Here is a 20,653-nt window from a genome sequence, read left to right as displayed (position 1 = left end):
TATACCACACTACAACACCACTATCTACAGTATACCACACTACAACACCACTATCTACAGTATACCACACTACAACACCACTATCTACAGTATACAACACCACTATCTACAGTATACCACACTACAACACCACTATCTACAGTATACAACACTACAACACCACTATCTACAGGATACAACACTACAACACCACTATCTACAGTATACAACACTACAACACCACTATCTACAGTATACAACACCACTATCTACAGTATACCACACGACAACACCACTATCTACAGTATACAACACTACAACACCACTATCTACAGTATACAACACTACAACACCACTATCTACAGTATACCACACTACTATCTACAGTATACAACACCACTATCTACAGTATACCACACTACTATCTACAGTATACAACACCACTATCTACAGTATACCACACTACAACACCACTATCTACAGTATACAACACCACTATCTACAGTATACCACACTACAACACCACTATCTACAGTATACAACACCACTATCTACAGGATACCACACTACAACACCACTATCTACAGTATACAACACCACTATCTACAGGATACAACACTACAACACCACTATCTACAGTATACCACACTACAACACCACTATCTACAGTATACAACACCACTATCTACAGTATACCACACTACAACACCACTATCTACAGTATACAACACTACTATCTACAGTATACAACACCACTATCTACAGGATACAACACTACAACACCACTATCTACAGTATACCACACTACAACACCACTATCTACAGTATACAACACCACTATCTACAGTATACCACACTACAACACCACTATCTACAGTATACAACACCACTATCTACAGTATACCACACTACAACACCACTATCTACAGTATACAACACCACTATCTACAGGATACCACACTACAACACCACTATCTACAGTATACAACACCACTATCTATAGTATACCACACTACAACACCACTATCTACAGTATACAACACTACAACACCACTATCTACAGTATACCACACTACAACACCACTATCTACAGTATACAACACCACTATCTACAGTATACAACACTACAACACCACTATCTACAGTATACAACACCACTATCTACAGTATACCACACTACAACACCACTATCTACAGTATACCACACTACAACACCACTATCTACAGTATACAACACCACTATCTACAGTATACCACACTACAACACCACTATCTACAGTATACCACACTACAACACCACTATCTACAGTATACCACACTACTATCTACAGTATACAACACCACTATCTACAGTATACCACACTACAACACCACTATCTACAGTATACCACACTACAACACCACTATCTACAGTATACCACACTACAACACCACTATCTACAGTATACCACACTACAACACCACTATCTACAGTATACAACACCACTATCTACAGTATACCACACTACAACACCACTATCTACAGTATACAACACTACAACACCACTATCTACAGGATACAACACTACAACACCACTATCTACAGTATACAACACTACAACACCACTATCTACAGTATACAACACCACTATCTACAGTATACCACACGACAACACCACTATCTACAGTATACAACACTACAACACCACTATCTACAGTATACAACACTACAACACCACTATCTACAGTATACCACACTACTATCTACAGTATACAACACCACTATCTACAGTATACCACACTACTATCTACAGTATACAACACCACTATCTACAGTATACCACACTACAACACCACTATCTACAGTATACAACACTACAACACCACTATCTACAGTATACAACACCACTATCTACAGTATACAACACCACTATCTACAGTATACCACACTACAACACCACTATCTACAGTATACAACACCACTATCTACAGTATACCACACTACAACACCACTATCTACAGTATACAACACCACTATCTACAGTATACAACACTACAACACCACTATCTACAGTATACAACACCACTATCTATAGTATACAACACGACAACACCACTATCTACAGTATACAACACCACTATCTACAGTATACCACACTACAACACCACTATCTACAGTATACCACACCACTATCTACAGTATACCACACTACAACACCACTATCTATAGTATACAACACCACTATCTACAGTATACCACACTACAACACCACTATCTACAGTATACCACACTACAACACCACTATCTACAGTATACAACACTACAACACCACTATCTACAGTATGAAACACTACAACACCACTATCTACAGTATACAACACCACTATCTACAGTATACCACACTACAACACCACTATCTACAGTATACCACACTACAACACCACTATCTACAGTATACAACACTACAACACCACTATCTACAGTATACCACACTACAACACCACTATCTACAGTATACCACACTACAACACCACTATCTACAGTATACAACACCACTATCTACAGTATACCACACTACAACACCACTATCTACAGTATACAACACCACTATCTACAGTATACCACACTACAACACCACTATCTACAGTATACCACACTACAACACCACTATCTATAGTATACAACACCACTATCTACAGTATACCACACTACAAGACCACTATCTACAGGATACAACACCACTATCTACAGGATACAACACCACTATCTACAGTATACAACGCCACTATCTACAGTATACAACACTATAACTACTATGTCAGACACATCATAGCTGTAATCACGTCATGCTACGGTACGTACCTTCCATCTGTAGTCCCCAGTGGCTAGCGTGCGTAACACAGGAAGCAGATAACAGGTTAGTAGCTGACAACAGGTGAAGACAATGGGGGTTGAGCAGCAGTTTGGGCCGGAGAGGGGAAGGGGTGCAGGAACAGGGTTTTAGACCGGGAAACATTAAGCAACAGACCTGCAACATCTCTGTTCTGGGGAATGCAGCTCATATCAACACAGACATGCTCTAGTCTAGTAGGATACAGTGTGATTACAGTCCATGCTCTAGTCTAGTAGGATACAGTGTGATTACAGTCCATGCTCTAGTCTAGTAGGATACAGTGTGATTACAGTCCATGCTCTAGTCTAGTAGGATACAGTGTGATTACAGTCCATGCTCTTGTCTAGTAGGATACAGTGTGATTACAGTCCATGCTCTTGTCTAGTAGGATACAGTGTGATTACAGTCCATGCTCTAGTCTAGTAGGATACAGTGTGATTACAGTCCATGCTCTAGTCTAGTAGGATACAGTGTGATTACAGTCCATGCTCTAGTCTAGTAGGATACAGTGTGATTACAGTCCATGCTCTAGTCTAGTAGGGTACAGTGTAATTACAGTCAAGCTCTGTGGCCCGGACCTTTTTCTGATCAACCACAAAGTCCAGCTATAATGTTTATAGACTTTTTTGCAATTTATTGATGGGCTGGTATACATGTGTTTTACCCATCCTGTCTAGGTGTGTTGATGGGCTGGTATACATGTGTTTTACCCATCCTGTCTAGGTGTGTTGATGGGCTGGTATACATGTGTTTTACCCATCCTGTCTAGGTGTGTTGATGGGTCAGTATACATGTGTTTTACCCATCCTGTCTAGCTGTGTTGATGGGTCAGTATACATGTGTTTTACCCATCCTGTCTAGCTGTGTTGATGGGTCAGTATACATGTGTTTTACCCATCCTGTCTAGGTGTGTTGATGGGCTGGTATACATGTGTTTTACCCATCCTGTCTAGGTGTGTTGATGGGCTGGTATACATGTGTTTTACCCATCCTGTCTAGCTGTGTTGATGGGTCAGTATACATGTGTTTTACCCATCCTGTCTAGCTGTGTTGATGGGTCAGTATACATGTGTTTTACCCATCCTGTCTAGGTGTGTTGATGGGCTGGTATACATGTGTTTTACCCATCCTGTCTAGGTGTGTTGATGGGCTGGTATACATGTGTTTTACCCATCCTGTCTAGGTGTGTTGATGGGCTGGTATACATGTGTTTTACCAGTCCTGTCTAGGTGTGTTGATGGGCTGGTATAAATGTGTTTTACCCATCCTGTCTAGCTGTGTTGATGGGTCAGTATACATGTGTTTTACCCATCCTGTCTAGCTGTGTTGATGGGTCAGTATAAATGTGTTTTACCAGTCCTGTCTAGTTGTGTTGATGGGCTGGTATACATGTGTTTTACCCATCCTGTCTAGGTGTGTTGATGGGCTGGTATACATGTGTTTTACCTCTCACTGACAGGAAGAGTGGGTCGTTCAGGTAATTTGATGGGCTGGTATACATGTGTTTTACCTCTCACTGACAGGAAGAGTGGGTCGTTCAGGTAATTTGATGGGCTGGTATACATGTGTTTTACCTCTCACTGACAGGAAGAGTGGGTCGTTCAGGTAATTTGATGGGCTGGTATACATGTGTTTTACCTCTCACTGACAGGAAGAGTGGGTCGTTCAGGTAATTTGATGGGCTGGTATACATGTGTTTTACCTCTCACTGACAGGAAGAGTGGGTCGTTCAGGTAATTTGATGGGCTGGTATACATGTGTTTTACCTCTCACTGACAGGAAGAGTGGGTCGTTCAGGTAATTTGATGGGCTGGTATACATGTGTTTTACCTCTCACTGACAGGAAGAGTGGGTCGTTCAGGTAATTTGATGGGCTGGTATACATGTGTTTTACCTCTCACTGACAGGAAGAGTGGGTCGTTCAGGTAATTTGATGCAAGGCGTTTCCGCTGGAAGGTAGAAAGTGAGAAACAGAGAAAATGTTTACTTCCTTCACCTCAGACACAACAGGAATTATAGCTCTGCTTATCGACCCTCAACAGCATTCACTGAATTCTCCCAAGTCACACAGAAAGTACTTTAGTAGAAAGATTGCAGCACACGTTTTGGGGCAGGGTAACTGAACATCATGTATGATGTTCTGTGGAAAGCACAAGGCACCAGCTCCAACAGACACGAAACAAAGTGCAGCTAAACATCACTGAACCCATCAGAGACTAAGGCCTGTCTAAACTGAACCCATCAGAGACTAAGGCCTGTCTAAACTGAACCCATCAGAGACTAAGGCCTGTCTAAACTGAACCCATCAGAGACTAAGGCCTGTCTAAACTGAACCCACCAGAGACTAAGGCCTGTCTACACTGAACCCATCAGAGACTAAGGCCTGTCTAAACTGAACCCATCAGAGACTAAGGCCTGTCTAAACTGAACCCATCAGAGACTAAGGCCTGTCTAAACTGAACCCACCAGAGACTAAGGCCTGTCAACTGAACCCATCAGAGACTAAGGCCTGTCTACACTGAACCCATCAGAGACTAAGGCCTGTCAACTGAACCCATCAGAGACTAAGGCCTGTCTAAACTGAACCCATCAGAGACTAAGGCCTGTCAACTGAACCCATCAGAGACTAAGGCCTGTCTAAACTGAACCCATCAGAGACTAAGGCCTGTCAACTGAACCCATCAGAGACTAAGGCCTGTCAACTGAACCCATCAGAGACTAAGGCCTGTCTAAACTGAACCCATCAGAGACTAAGGCCTGTCTAAACTGAACCCATCAGAGACTAAGGCCTGTCTAAACTGAACCCATCAGAGACTAAGGCCTGTCTAAACTGAACCCACCAGAGACTAAGGCCTGTCTAAACTGAACCCATCAGAGACTAAGGCCTGTCTAAACTGAACCCATCAGAGACTAAGGCCTGTCAACTGAACCCATCAGAGACTAAGGCCTGTCTAAACTGAACCCATCAGAGACTAAGGCCTGTCTAAACTGAACCCATCAGAGACTAAGGCCTGTCTAAACTGAACCCACCAGAGACTAAGGCCTGTCTAAACTGAACCCACCAGAGACTAAGGCCTGTCTACACTGAACCCATCAGAGACTAAGGCCTGTCTAAACTGAACCCATCAGAGACTAAGGCCTGTCTAAACTGAACCCATCAGAGACTAAGGCCTGTCTAAACTGAACCCATCAGAGACTAAGGCCTGTCTAAACTGAACCCATCAGAGACTAAGGCCTGTCTAAACTGAACCCATCAGAGACTAAGGCCTGTCTTAACTGAACCCATCAGAGACTAAGGCCTGTCTAAACTGAACCCACCAGAGACTAAGGCCTGTCTAAACTGAACCCATCAGAGACTAAGGCCTGTCTAAACTGAACCCATCAGAGACTAAGGCCTGTCTAAACTGAACCCACCAGAGACTAAGGCCTGTCTAAACTGAACCCACCAGAGACTAAGGCCTGTCTAAACTGAACCCATCAGAGACCTTCAGACGAGTCTAGTGAGGCCTGTGGGCGTCTTAGAGAAAAACACCTGACATCTACGTGTCCGTGAGAGTCTCACCTCTACCACAGCTATATCTAGCTTAAACTGACAGATTCCTGTGGGTGATTTTTTTTTTTATTCTGCTAATTAAGATTTCAGCACTGGCGCGGACAATCGACCCTTATTTAAACTAGTACTACTCAACGTCCTAATTAACATAAATGTTACATACTGTATGTCTAACATCTCTTACACATTTCAAACACACATATCTCTCCTGAACAGCTCTGACCGACTTTCAGATCACATTTTGTCAACTATTGCAGCTCTTTGAACCAGACAAAAAGGGTACCTCTGGTTGGACCAGGCCGCTGTAGGCTGGGTTGGCTGTGCTCCGCCTCTTCCTCTCCTGTCTCTTGGTCTGGATCTCTGCCATGGTAGAGGAACACAGGCTTATGTTACAGAGGTTTAGATACACACAGCCGGTACAGCTAGATGGGTCAGACAGACAGGTAGACACAGCCAGTACAGCTAGATGGGACAGACAGGTAGACACAGCCGGTACAGCTAGATGGGACAGACAGGTAGACACAGCCGGTACAGCTAGATGGGTCAGACAGACAGGTAGACACAGCCGGTACAGCTAGATGGGACAGACAGGTAGACACAGCCGGTACAGCTAGATGGGACAGACAGGTAGACACAGCCGGTACAGCTAGATGGGACAGACAGGTAGACACAGCCAGTACAGCTAGATGGGACAGACAGGTAGACACAGCCGTTACAGCTAGATGGGACAGACAGGTAGACACAGCCGGTGCAGCTAGATGGGACAGACAGGTAGACACAGCCGGTACAGGTATACACACCTGGTACAGCTAGATGGGACAGACAGGTAGAGACAGCCGGTACAGCTAGATGGGACAGACAGGTAGACACAGCCAGTACAGCTAGATGGGACAGACAGGTAGACACAGCCAGTACAGCTAGATGGGACAGGTAGACACAGACAGTACAGCTAGATGGGACAGGTAGACACAGACAGTACAGCTAGATGGGACAAGTAGACACAGCCAGTACAGCTAGATGGGACAGACAGGTAGACACAGCCGGTACAGCTAGATGGGACAGACAGGTAGACACAGCTGGTACAGCTAGATGGGACAGACAGGTAGACACAGCTGGTACAGCTAGATGGGACAGACAGACAGGTAGACACAGCCGTTACAGCTAGATGGGACAGACAGACAGGTAGACACAGCCGGTTCAGCTAGATGGGACAGACAGGTAGACACAGCCGGTTCAGCTAGATGGGACAGACAGGTAGACACAGCCGGTACAGCTAGATGGGACAGGTAGACACAGCCAGTACAGCTAGATGGGACAGGTAGACACAGCCGGTACAGCTAGATGGGACAGACAGGTAGACACAGCTGGTACAGCTAGATGGGACAGACAGGTAGACACAGCTGGTACAGCTAGATGGGACAGACAGACAGGTAGACACAGCCGTTACAGCTAGATGGGACAGACAGGTAGACACAGCCGGTTCAGCTAGATGGGACAGACAGGTAGACAAAGCCAGTACAGCTAGATGGGACAGACAGGTAGACACAGCCGGTACAGCTAGATGGGACAGGTAGACACAGCCAGTACAGCTAGATGGGACAGGTAGACACAGCCGGTACAGCTAGATGGGACAGGTAGACACACCTGGTACAGCTAGATGGGACAGGTAGACATAGCCAGTACAGCTAGATGGGACAGACAGACAGGTAGACACAGCCGGTACAGCTAGATGGGACAGAGAGGTAGACATAGCCAATACAGCTAGATGGGACAGGCAGGTAGACACAGCCGGTACAGGTATTTGGGACAGACAGACAGACAGACAGTACAGCTAGATGGGACAGACAGGTAGACACAGCCAGTACAGGTAAAATATACATCTGCCGCTGATGTGTGGATGAACACGTTTTAACACAGGGATACTAGCCAGAGCAGTGTGTGGGTTTCTCTGTCCATTCTCTGTGTGGGTAAAAACAGTGATACTAGCCAGAGCAGTGTGTGGGTTTCTCTGTTCATTCTCTGTGTGGGTAAAAACAGTGATACTAGCCAGAGCAGTTTGTGGGTTTCTCTGTTCATTCTCTGTGTGGGTAAAAACAGTGATACTAGCCAGAGCAGTTTGTGGGTTTCTCTGTTCATTCTCTGTGTGGGTAAAAACAGTGATACTAGCCAGAGCAGTGTGTGGGTTTCTCTGTTCATTCTCTGTGTGGGTAAAAACAGTGATACTAGTCAGAGCAGTGTGTGGGTTTCTCTGTTCATTCTCTGTGTGGGTAAAAACAGTGCTACTAGCCAGAGCAGTGTGTGGGTTTCTCTGTTCATTCTCTGTGTGGGTAAAAACAGTGATACTAGCCAGAGCAGTGTGTGGGTTTCTCTGTTCATTCTCTGTGTGGGTAAAAACAGTGATACTAGCCAGAGCAGTGTGTGGGTTTCTCTGTTCATTCTCTGTGTGGGTAAAAACAGTGATACTAGCCAGAGCAGTGTGTGGGTTTCTCTGTTCATTCTCTGTGTGGGTAAAAACAGTGATACTAGCCAGAGCAGTGTGTGGGTTTCTCTGTTCATTCTCTGTGTGGGTAAAACAGTGATACTAGCCAGAGCAGTGTGTGGGTTTCTCTGTTCATTCTCTGTGTTAGTTAGTGTCAGAGGAAGAACTCACCTTCCAGTGTCTCTGTAGTGACCAGGCCAAGAGCCACCATGAAGGTCATTTTCTGTAGGGGAGAGGGGACATGTTAGAGTGTGACACCCATATGAATACCATACAGGTGGAGAGGGGACATGTTAGAGTGTGACACCCATATGAATACCATACAGGTGGAGAGGGGACATGTTAGAGTGTGACACCCCTATGAATACCATACAGGTGGAGAGGGGACACGTAACAGTGTGACACCCATATGAATACCATACAGGTGGAGAGGGGACATGTTAGAGTGGGACACCCATATGAATACCATACAGGTGGAGAGGGGACATGTTAGAGTGTGACACCCATATGAATACCATACAGGTGGAGAGGGGACATGTTAGAGTGTGACACCCCTATGAATACCATACAGGTGGAGAGGGGACACGTAACAGTGTGACACCCATATGAATACCATACAGGTGGAGAGGGGACATGTTAGAGTGGGACACCCATATGAATACCATACAGGTGGAAAGGGAACAGTTATATCATATAGATTGATAACAAGGTAGTGTATAGTATTACCATTCCAGCCCCACTGTAGGAGGCATGTCAACTGGAAAATCTACCCTCTATTATCTAGCCGGAGAACACTCAGAGATGCCCTCCCTCCCTGTTTGGGTCTATTACCCTCCCTCCCTGTCTGGGTCCCTCCCTCCCTCCCTCCCTGTTTGGGTCTATTACCCTCCCTCCCTGTCTGGGTCCCTCCCTCCCTCCCTGTCTGGGTCTATTACCCTCCCTCCCTGTCTGGGTCCCTCCCTCCCTGTCTGGGTCCCTCCCTCCCTGTCTGGGTCTATTACCCTCCCTCCCTGTCTGGGTCCCTCCCTCCCTGTTTGGGTCTATTACCCTCCCTCCCTGTCTGGGTCCCTCCCTCCCTCCCTGTTTGGGTCTATTACCCTCCCTCCCTGTCTGGGTCCCTCCCTCCCTGTCTGGGTCTATTACCCTCCCTCCCTGTCTGGGTCTATCTCCCCCTCTCTCCCTGTCCGGGTCCCTCCCTCCCTGTCTAGGTCTATTACCCTCCCTCCCTGTCTGGGTCCCTCCCTCCCTCCCTGTCTGGGTCCCTCCCTCGCTGTCTGGGTCCCTCCCTCCCTCCCTGTCTGGGTCTATCTCCCCCCTCCCTGTCTGGGTCTATCTCCCCCCTCCCTGTCTGGGTCCCTCCCTCCCTCCCTGTCTGGGTCTATCTCCTCCCTCCCTGTCTGGGTCCCTCCCTCCCTCCCTGTCTGGGTCTATCTCCCCCCTCCCTGTCTGGGTCTATCTCCCCCCTCCCTGTCTGGGTCTATCTCATCCCTCCCTGTCTGGGTCCCTCCCTCCCTCCCTGTCTGGGTCTATCTCCTCCCTCCCTGTCTGGATCCCTCCCTCCCTCCCTGTCTGGGTCTATCTCCCCCTCCCTCCCTGTCTGAGTCTATCTCCCTCTCTCCCTGTCTGGGTCTATCTCCCCCTCCCTCCCTGTCTGAGTCTATCTCCCTCTCTCCCTGTCTGGGTCTATCTCCCCCTCCCTCCCTGTCTGAGTCTATCTCCCTCTCTCCCTGTCTGGGTCCCCCCTCCCTCCCTGTCTGGGTCTATCTCCCTCCCTCCCCTCCCCTCCCTCCCTCTCTCCCTGTCTGGGTCTATCTCCCCCCCCCTCCCTGTCTGGGTCTATCTCCCTCCCTCCCTGTCTGGGTCTATCTCTCCCCTCCCTGTCTGGGTCCCTCCCTCCCTCCCTCTCTCCCTGTCTGGGTCTATCTCCCCCCTCCCTCCCTGTCTGGGTCCCTCCCTCCCTCCCACCCTCCCTGTCTGGGTCCCTCCCTCCCTGTCTGGGTCTATTACCCTCCCTCCCTATTTGGGTATATCTCCCCCCTCTCTCCCTGTCTGGGTCCCTCCCTCCCTCCCTGTCTGGGTCTATCTCCCCCCTCCCTCCCTGTCTGGGTCTATCTCCCCCTCCCTCCCTGTCTGGGTCTATCTCCCCCCTCACTCCCTGTCTGGGTCTATCTCCCCCCTCACTCCCTGTCTGGGTCTATCTCCCCCCTCCCTCCCTATTTGGGTATATCTCCCCCCTCTCTCCCTGTCTGGGTCCCTCCCTCCCTCCCTGTCTGGGTCTATCTCCCCCCTCCCTCCCTGTCTGGGTCTATCCCCTCACTCCCTGTCTGGGTCTATCTCCCCCCTCAGTCCCTGTCTGGGTCTATCTCCCCCCTCAGTCCCTGTCTGGGTCTATCTCCCCCCTCACTCCCTGTCTGGGTCTATCTCCCCCTCCCTCCCTGTCTGGGTCTATCTCCCCCCTCCCTCCCTGTCTGGGTCTATCTCCCCCTCCCTCCCTGTCTGGGTCTATCTCCCCCCTCACTCCCTGTCTGGGTCTATCTCCCCCCTCACTCCCTGTCTGGGTCTATCTCCCCCCTCACTCCCTGTCTGGGTCTATCTCCCCCCTCAGTCCCTGTCTGGGTCTATCTCCCCCCTCACTCCCTGTCTGGGTCTATCTCCCCCTCAGTCCCTGTCTGGGTCTATCTCCCCCCTCAGTCCCTGTCTGGGTCTATCTCCCTCCCTCCCTCCCTGTCTGGGTCTATTACCCTCCCTCCCTGTCTGGGTCCCTCCCTCCCTGTCTGGGTCCCTCCCTCCCTCCCTGTTTGGGTCTATTACCCTCCCTCCCTGTCTGGGTCCTCCCTCCCTCCCTGTCTGGGTCTATTACCCTCCCTCCCTGTCTGGGTCCCTCCCTCCCTCCCTGTTTGGGGTCTATTACCTCCCTCCCTGTCTGGGTCCCTCCCTCCCTCCCTGTTTGGGTCTATTACCTCCCTCCCTGTCTGGGTCTATCTCCCCCCTCCCTCCCTGTCTGGGTCTATCTCCCTCCCGCCCCTCCCTCCCTCCCTCCCCTCCCCTCCCCTCCCCTCCCCTCCCCTCCCCTCCCTCCCTGTCTCTCTCTCTCTCATTATCCAAAACTCTCTTTCACCCTGCCACTCTCACTCTCCTCTACAATGTCTGGAATGTTCTACTACTCGGGTGTCATAGGCTTGTTTTCTCCCTCAAGTACTCCAGGTAGAGGTGGGCAGGGTGGGAGCAGGGCTAGTACGTGTGGTTTCCTAGCAACAGCAACACTTAGTAGTAAGGGAACCGTTGTGATGTCTCCCCCAGTGACTCCTGTGTTCCCATGTCACGTGATCCATCTCTGAATCAGTCAGTCCGTAGTGAATCACTCTCATTAGTCACTGCTTGTTGAATCAGTCAGTCCGTAGTGAATCACTCTCATTAGTCACTGCTTGTTGAATCAGTCAGTCCGTAGTGAATCACTCTCATTAGTTACTGCTTGTTGAATCAGTCAATCCATAGTGAATCACTCTCATTAGATACTGCTTGTTGAATCAATCAGTCCGTAGTGAATCACTCTCATTAGTCACTGCTTGTTGAATCAGTCAGTCCGTAGTGAATCACTCTCATTAGTAACCGCTTGTTGAATCAGTCAGTCCGTAGTGAATCACTCTCATTAGTTACTGCTTGTTGAATCAGTCAATCCATAGTGAATCACTCTCATTAGATACTGCTTGTTGAATCAATCAGTCCGTAGTGAATCACTCTCATTAGTCACTGCTTGTTGAATCAGTCAGTCCGTAGTGAATCACTCTCATTAGATACTGCTTGTTGAATCAGTCAGTCCGTAGTGAATCACTCTCATTAGTCACTGCTTGTTGAATCAGTCAGTCCGTAGTGAATCACTCTCATTAGTCACTGCTTGTTGAATCAGTCAGTCCGTAGTGAATAACTCTCATTAGTTACTGCTTGTTGAATCAATCAGTCCGTAGTGAATCACTCTCATTAGTCACTGCTTGTTGAATCAGTCAGTCCGTAGTGAATCACTCTCATTAGTAACCGCTTGTTGAATCAGTCAGTCCGTAGTGAATCACTCTCATTAGTTACTGCTTGTTGAATCAGTCAGTCCGTAGTGAATCACTCTCATTAGTAACCGCTTGTTGAATCAGTCAGTCCGTAGTGAATAACTCTCATTAGTTACTGCTTGTTGAATCAGTCAGAAAGTGAATCACTCTCATAGTTACTTACCAGGGGGAGAGGGGGATGAGGGATAGAGGGAGACCAGGGATAGAGGGGGGAGAGGGGGACGAGGGATAGAGGGGGACCAGGGATAGAGGGGGGAGAGGGGGACGAGGGATAGAGGGGAACCAGGGATAGAGGGAGGAGAGTGGGATGAGGGATAGAGGGGGGAGAGGGGGACACGGGTTAGAGGGGTTTCCAGGGAAAGGAAGGCTGAGTCAGGATTATCTGGGATTATCTAACTGAATAATTAGATGGATTAACCAATCAGAGTTACAGTGATCAGATAGATAGACATCTGCTCCAGCTCTGAGTCAGCAGTAGCACCATACCGGAGAACCTGATAGTCAGCAGTAGTACCATATCAGAGAACCCAGCTGTAGCACCATACCAGAGAACCTGATAGTCAGCAGTAGCACCACACCAGAGAACCTGATAGTCAGCAGTAGCACCATACCAGAGAACCCAGCAGTAGCACCATACCAGAGAACCTGATAGTCAGCGTGTGGCACCATATCAGAGAACCTGATAGTCAGCGTGTGGCACCATATCAGAGAACCTGATAGTCAGCAGTAGCACCATATCAGAGAACCTGATAGTCAGCAGTAGCACCATACCAGAGACCCTGATAGTCAGCAGTAGCACCATACCAGAGAACCTGATAGTCAGCAGTAGCACCATCAGAGAACATGATAGTCAGCAGTAGCACCATACCAGAGAACCCAGCAGTAGCACCATACCAGAGAACCTGATAGTCAGCAGTAGCACCATACCGGAGAACCTGATAGTCAGCAGTAACACCATATCAGAGAACCTGATAGTCAGCAGTAGCACCATACCGGAGACCCTGATAGTCAGCAGTAGCACCATACCGGAGACCCTGATAGCCAGCAGTAGCACCATACCAGAGAACCCAGCAGTAGCACCATATTAGAGAACCTGATAGTCAGCAGTAGCACCATATCAGAGAACCTGATAGTCAACAGTAGCACCATACCAGAGAACCCAGCAGTAGCACCATTTTAGAGAACCTGATAGTCAGCAGTAGCACCATACCAGAGAACCCAGCAGTAGCACCATATCAGAGAACCTGATAGTCAGCAGTAGCACCATACCGGAGAACCTGATAGTCAGCAGTAGCACCATATCAGAGAACCTGATAGTCAGCAGTAGCACCATACGGAGAACCTGATAGTCAGCAGTAGCACCATACCAGAGAACCTGATATTCAGCAGTAGCACCATACCAGAGAACCTGATAGTCAGCAGTAGCACCATACCAGAGAACCCAGCAGTAGCACCATTTTAGAGAACCTGATAGTCAGCAGTAGCACCATACCAGAGAACCCAGCAGTAGCACCATATCAGAGAACCCAGCAGTAGCACCATACCAGAGAACCTGATAGTCAGAAGTAGCACCATACCAGAGAACCCAGCAGTAGCACCATATCAGAGAACCTGATAGTCACCAGTAGCACCATACCAGAGAACCTGATAGTCAGCGTGTGGCACCATACCAGAGAACCTGATAGTCAGCGTGTGGCACCATATCAGAGAACCTGATAGTCAGAAGTAGCACCATACCAGAGACCTGATAGTCAGCGTGTGGCACCATACCAGAGAACCTGATAGTCAGCGTGTGGCACCATACCAGAGAACCTGATAGTCAGCGTGTGGCACCATATCAGAGAACCTGATAGTCAGCGTGTGGCACCATACCAGAGAACCTGATAGTCAGCAGTAGCACCATACCAGAGAACCTGATAGTCAGCGTGTGGCACATCAGAGAACCTGATAGTCAGCGTGTGGCACCATCAGAGAACCTGATAGTCAGCAGTAGCACCATATCAGAGAACCTGATAGTCACCGTGTGGCACCATACCAGAGAACCTGATAGTCAGCGTGTGGCACCATACCAGAGAACCTGATAGGTCAGCAGTAGCACCATACCAGAGAACCTGATAGTCAGCGTGTGGCACCATCAGAGAACCTGATAGTCAGCGTGTGGCACCATACCAGAGAACCTGATAGTCAGCGTGTGGCACCATACGAGAGAACCTGATAGTCAGCAGTAGCACCATACCAGAGAACCTGATAGTCAGCGTGTGGCACCATCAGAGAACCTGATAGTCAGCGTGTGGCACCCATATCAGAGAACCTGATAGTCAGCGTGTGGCACCATCAGAGAACCTGATAGTCAGCGTGTGGCACCATCAGAGAACCTGATAGTCAGCGTGTGGCACCATACAGAGAACCTGATAGTCAGCGTGTGTGTGGCCCACCATACCAGAGAACCTGATAGTCAGCGTGTGGCACCATCAGAGAACCTGATAGTCAGCGGTGGCACCATACCAGAGAACACTGATAGTCAGCGTGTGGCACCATCAGAGAACCCGATAGTCCAGCGTGTGGCACCATACCAGAGAACCTGATAGTCAGCGGGTGGTCCCATACCAGAGACCTGATATGTCAGGCGTGTGGCAACATACCAGAGAACCTGATAGTCAGCGTGTGGCACCATACCAGAGAACCTGATAGTCAGCGTGTGGCACCATACCAGAGAACCTGATAGTCAGCGTGTGGCACCATATCAGAGAACCTGATAGTCAGCGTGTGGCACCATACCAGAGAACTGATAGTCAGAGTGTGGCACCATACAGAGAACCTGATAGTCAGCGTGTGGCACCATACCAGAGAACCTGATAGTCAGCGTGTGGCACCATATCAGAGAACCTGATAGTCAGCGTTTGGCACCATATCCAGAGAACCTGATAGTCAGCAGTGTGGCACCATACCAGAGAACCTGATAGTCAGCGTGTGGCACCATACAGAGAACCTGATAGTCAGCGTGTGGCACATACCAGAGAACCTGATAGTCAGCGTGTGGCACCATACCAAGAGAACCTGATAGTCAGCGTGTGGCACCATACCAGAGAACCTGATAGTCAGCGTGTGGCACCATACAGAGAACCTGATAGTCAGCGTGTGGCACCATACCAGAGAACCTGATAGTCAGCGTGTGGCAACATACCAGAGAACCTGATAGTCAGCGTGTGTGCACCATACCAGAGAACCTGATAGTCAGCGTGTGGCACCATACCAGAGAACCTGATAGTCAGCGTGTGGCACCATACAGAGAACCTGATAGTCAGCGTGTGGCACCATTACCAGAGAACCTGATAGTCGAGCGTGTGGCAACCATACCAGAGAACCTGATAGTCAGCGTGTGGTCAGCGTGTGGCACCATACCAGAGAACCTGATAGTCAGCGTGTGGCACCATACCAGAGAACCTGATAGTCAGCGTGTGGCACCATACCAGAGAACCTGATAGTCAGCGTGTGGCACCATACCAGAGAACCTGATAGTCAGCGTGTGGCACCATACCAGAGAACCTGATAGTCAGCGTGTGGCACCATACCAGAGAACCTGATAGTCAGCGTGTGGCACCATACCAGAGAACCTGATAGTCAGCGTGTGGCACCATACCAGAGAACCTGATAGTCAGCGTGTGGCACCATACCAGAGAACCTGATAGTCAGCGTGTGGCACCATCAGAGAACCTGATAGTCAGCGTGTGGCACCATACCAGAGAACCTGATAGTCAGCGTGTGGCACCATACCAGAGAACCTGATAGTCAGCGTGTGGCACCATACCAGAGAACCTGATAGTCAGCGTGTGGCACCATCAGAGAACCTGATAGTCAGCGTGTGGCACCATACCAGAGAACCTGATAGTCAGCGTGTGGCACCATCAGAGAACCTGATAGTCAGCGTGTGGCACCATACCAGAGAACCTGATAGTCAGCGTGTGGCACCATACCAGAGAACCTGATAGTCAGCGTGTGGCACCATACCAGAGAACCTGATAGTCAGCGTGTGGCACCATACCAGAGAACCTGATAGTCAGCGTGTGGCACCATACCAGAGAACCTGATAGTCAGCGTGTGGCACCATACCAGAGAACCTGATAGTCAGCGTGTGGCACCATACCAGAGAACCTGATAGTCAGCGTGTGGCACCATACCAGAGAACCTGATAGTCAGCGTGTGGCACCATACCAGAGAACCTGATAGTCAGCGTGTGGCACCATACCAGAGAACCTGATAGTCAGCGTGTGGCACCATACCAGAGAACCTGATAGTCAGCGTGTGGCACCATACCAGAGAACCTGATAGTCAGCGTGTGGCACCATACCAGAGAACCTGATAGTCAGCGTGTGGCACCATACCAGAGAACCTGATAGTCAGCGTGTGGCACCATACCAGAGAACCTGATAGTCAGCGTGTGGCACCATACCAGAGAACCTGATAGTCAGCGTGTGGCACCATACCAGAGAACCTGATAGTCAGCGTGTGGCACCATACCAGAGAACCTGATAGTCAGCGTGTGGCACCATACCAGAGAACCTGATAGTCAGCGTGTGGCACCATACCAGAGAACCTGATAGTCAGCGTGTGGCACCATACCAGAGAACCTGATAGTCAGCGTGTGGCACCATACCAGAGAACCTGATAGTCAGCGTGTGGCACCATACCAGAGAACCTGATAGTCAGCGTGTGGCACCATACCAGAGAACCTGATAGTCAGCGTGTGGCACCATACCAGAGAACCTGATAGTCAGCGTGTGGCACCATACCAGAGAACCTGATAGTCAGCGTGTGGCACCATACCAGAGAACCTGATAGTCAGCGTGTGGCACCATACCAGAGAACCTGATAGTCAGCGTGTGGCACCATACCAGAGAACCTGATAGTCAGCGTGTGGCACCATACCAGAGAACCTGATAGTCAGCGTGTGGCACCATACCAGAGAACCTGATAGTCAGCGTGTGGCACCATACCAGAGAACCTGATAGTCAGCGTGTGGCACCATACCAGAGAACCTGATAGTCAGCGTGTGGCACCATACCAGAGAACCTGATAGTCAGCGTGTGGCACCATACCAGAGAACCTGATAGTCAGCGTGTGGCACCATACCAGAGAACCTGATAGTCAGCGTGTGGCACCATACCAGAGAACCTGATAGTCAGCGTGTGGCACCATACCAGAGAACCTGATAGTCAGCGTGTGGCACCATACCAGAGAACCTGATAGTCAGCGTGTGGCACCATACCAGAGAACCTGATAGTCAGCGTGTGGCACCATACCAGAGAACCTGATAGTCAGCGTGTGGCACCATACCAGAGAACCTGATAGTCAGCGTGTGGCACCATACCAGAGAACCTGATAGTCAGCGTGTGGCACCATACCAGAGAACCTGATAGTCAGCGTGTGGCACCATACCAGAGAACCTGATAGTCAGCGTGTGGCACCATACCAGAGAACCTGATAGTCAGCGTGTGGCACCATACCAGAGAACCTGATAGTCAGCGTGTGGCACCATACCAGAGAACCTGATAGTCAGCGTGTGGCACCATACCAGAGAACCTGATAGTCAGCGTGTGGCACCATACCAGAGAACCTGATAGTCAGCGTGTGGCACCATACCAGAGAACCTGATAGTCAGCGTGTGGCACCATACCAGAGAACCTGATAGTCAGCGTGTGGCACCATCAGAGAACCTGATAGTCAGCGTGTGGCACCATACCAGAGAACCTGATAGTCAGCGTGTGGCACCATACCAGAGAACCTGATAGTCAGCGTGTGGCACCATACCAGAGAACCTGATAGTCAGCGTGTGGCACCATACCAGAGAACCTGATAGTCAGCGTGTGGCACCATACCAGAGAACCTGATAGTCAGCGTGTGGCACCATACCAGAGAACCTGATAGTCAGCGTGTGGCACCATACCAGAGAACCTGATAGTCAGCGTGTGGCACCATACCAGAGAACCTGATAGTCAGCGTGTGGCACCATACCAGAGAACCTGATAGTCAGCGTGTGGCACCATACCAGAGAACCTGATAGTCAGCGTGTGGCACCATACCAGAGAACCTGATAGTCAGCGTGTGGCACCATACCAGAGAACCTGATAGTCAGCGTGTGGCACCATACCAGAGAACCTGATAGTCAGCGTGTGGCACCATACCAGAGAACCTGATAGTCAGCGTGTGGCACCATACCAGAGAACCTGATAGTCAGCGTGTGGCACCATACCAGAGAACCTGATAGTCAGCGTGTGGCACCATACCAGAGAACCTGATAGTCAGCGTGTGGCACCATACCAGAGAACCTGATAGTCAGCGTGTGGCACCATACCAGAGAACCTGATAGTCAGCGTGTGGCACCATACCAGAGAACCTGATAGTCAGCGTGTGGCACCATACCAGAGAACCTGATAGTCAGCGTGTGGCACCATACCAGAGAACCTGATAGTCAGCGTGTGGCACCATACCAGAGAACCTGATAGTCAGCGTGTGGCACCATACCAGAGAACCTGATAGTCAGCGTGTGGCACCATACCAGAGAACCTGATAGTCAGCGTGTGGCACCATACCAGAGAACCTGATAGTCAGCGTGTGGCACCATACCAGAGAACCTGATAGTCAGCGTGTGGCACCATACCAGAGAACCTGATAGTCAGCGTGTGGCACCATACCAGAGAACCTGATAGTCAGCGTGTGGCACCATACCAGAGAACCTGATAGTCAGCGTGTGGCACCATACCAGAGAACCTGATAGTCAGCGTGTGGCACCATACCAGAGAACCTGATAGTCAGCGTGTGGCACCATACCAGAGAACCTGATAGTCAGCGTGTGGCACCATACCAGAGAACCTGATAGTCAGCGTGTGGCACCATACCAGAGAACCTGATAGTCAGCGTGTGGCACCATACCAGAGAACCTGATAGTCAGCGTGTGGCACCATACCAGAGAACCTGATAGTCAGCGTGTGGCACCATACCAGAGAACCTGATAGTCAGCGTGTGGCACCATACCAGAGAACCTGATAGTCAGCGTGTGGCACCATACCAGAGAACCTGATAGTCAGCGTGTGGCACCATACCAGAGAACCTGATAGTCAGCGTGTGGCACCATACCAGAGAACCTGATAGTCAGCGTGTGGCACCATACCAGAGAACCTGATAGTCAGCGTGTGGCACCATACCAGAGAACCTGATAGTCAGCGTGTGGCACCATACCAGAGAACCTGATAGTCAGCGTGTGGCACCATACCAGAGAACCTGATAGTCAGCGTGTGGCACCATACCAGAGAACCTGATAGTCAGCGTGTGGCACCATACCAGAGAACCTGATAGTCAGCGTGTGGCACCATACCAGAGAACCTGATAGTCAGCGTGTGGCACCATACCAGAGAACCTGATAGTCAGCGTGTGGCACCATACCAGAGAACCTGATAGTCAGCGTGTGGCACCATACCAGAGAACCTGATAGTCAGCGTGTGGCACCATACCAGAGAACCTGATAGTCAGCGTGTGGCACCATACCAGAGAACCTGATAGTCAGCGTGTGGCACCATACCAGAGAACCTGATAGTCAGCGTGTGGCACCATACCAGAGAACCTGATAGTCAGCGTGTGGCACCATACCAGAGAACCTGATAGTCAGCGTGTGGCACCATACCAGAGAACCTGATAGTCAGCGTGTGGCACCATA

The 20,653-nt window shown here is 49.5% G+C and overlaps 1 protein-coding gene across 1 annotated transcript in view; it reads right to left on the bottom strand.

Moving 5' to 3' along the window:
- The window catches only part of LOC116369460 (PHD finger protein 21B), a 46,725-nt gene that overhangs the window by 12,886 nt on the left and 13,186 nt on the right, over positions 1–20,653 (bottom strand). The window contains exons 3-6 of the mRNA XM_031819485.1: positions 9,056–9,107; positions 6,689–6,765; positions 4,747–4,801; positions 2,822–2,844 (exon numbers count right to left, since the gene is read on the bottom strand). Of these exons, the coding sequence (XP_031675345.1) occupies positions 2,822–2,844; positions 4,747–4,801; positions 6,689–6,765; positions 9,056–9,104 (204 nt within the window). The 5' untranslated portion in view covers positions 9,105–9,107. The remainder of the gene's footprint in view (positions 1–2,821; positions 2,845–4,746; positions 4,802–6,688; positions 6,766–9,055; positions 9,108–20,653) is intronic.

Source organism: Oncorhynchus kisutch, unplaced genomic scaffold, assembly GCF_002021735.2.
Source record: "Oncorhynchus kisutch isolate 150728-3 unplaced genomic scaffold, Okis_V2 scaffold2202, whole genome shotgun sequence".
NCBI lineage: Eukaryota > Metazoa > Chordata > Actinopteri > Salmoniformes > Salmonidae > Oncorhynchus > Oncorhynchus kisutch.
This window is presented reverse-complemented; position numbering and strand designations above follow the sequence as displayed.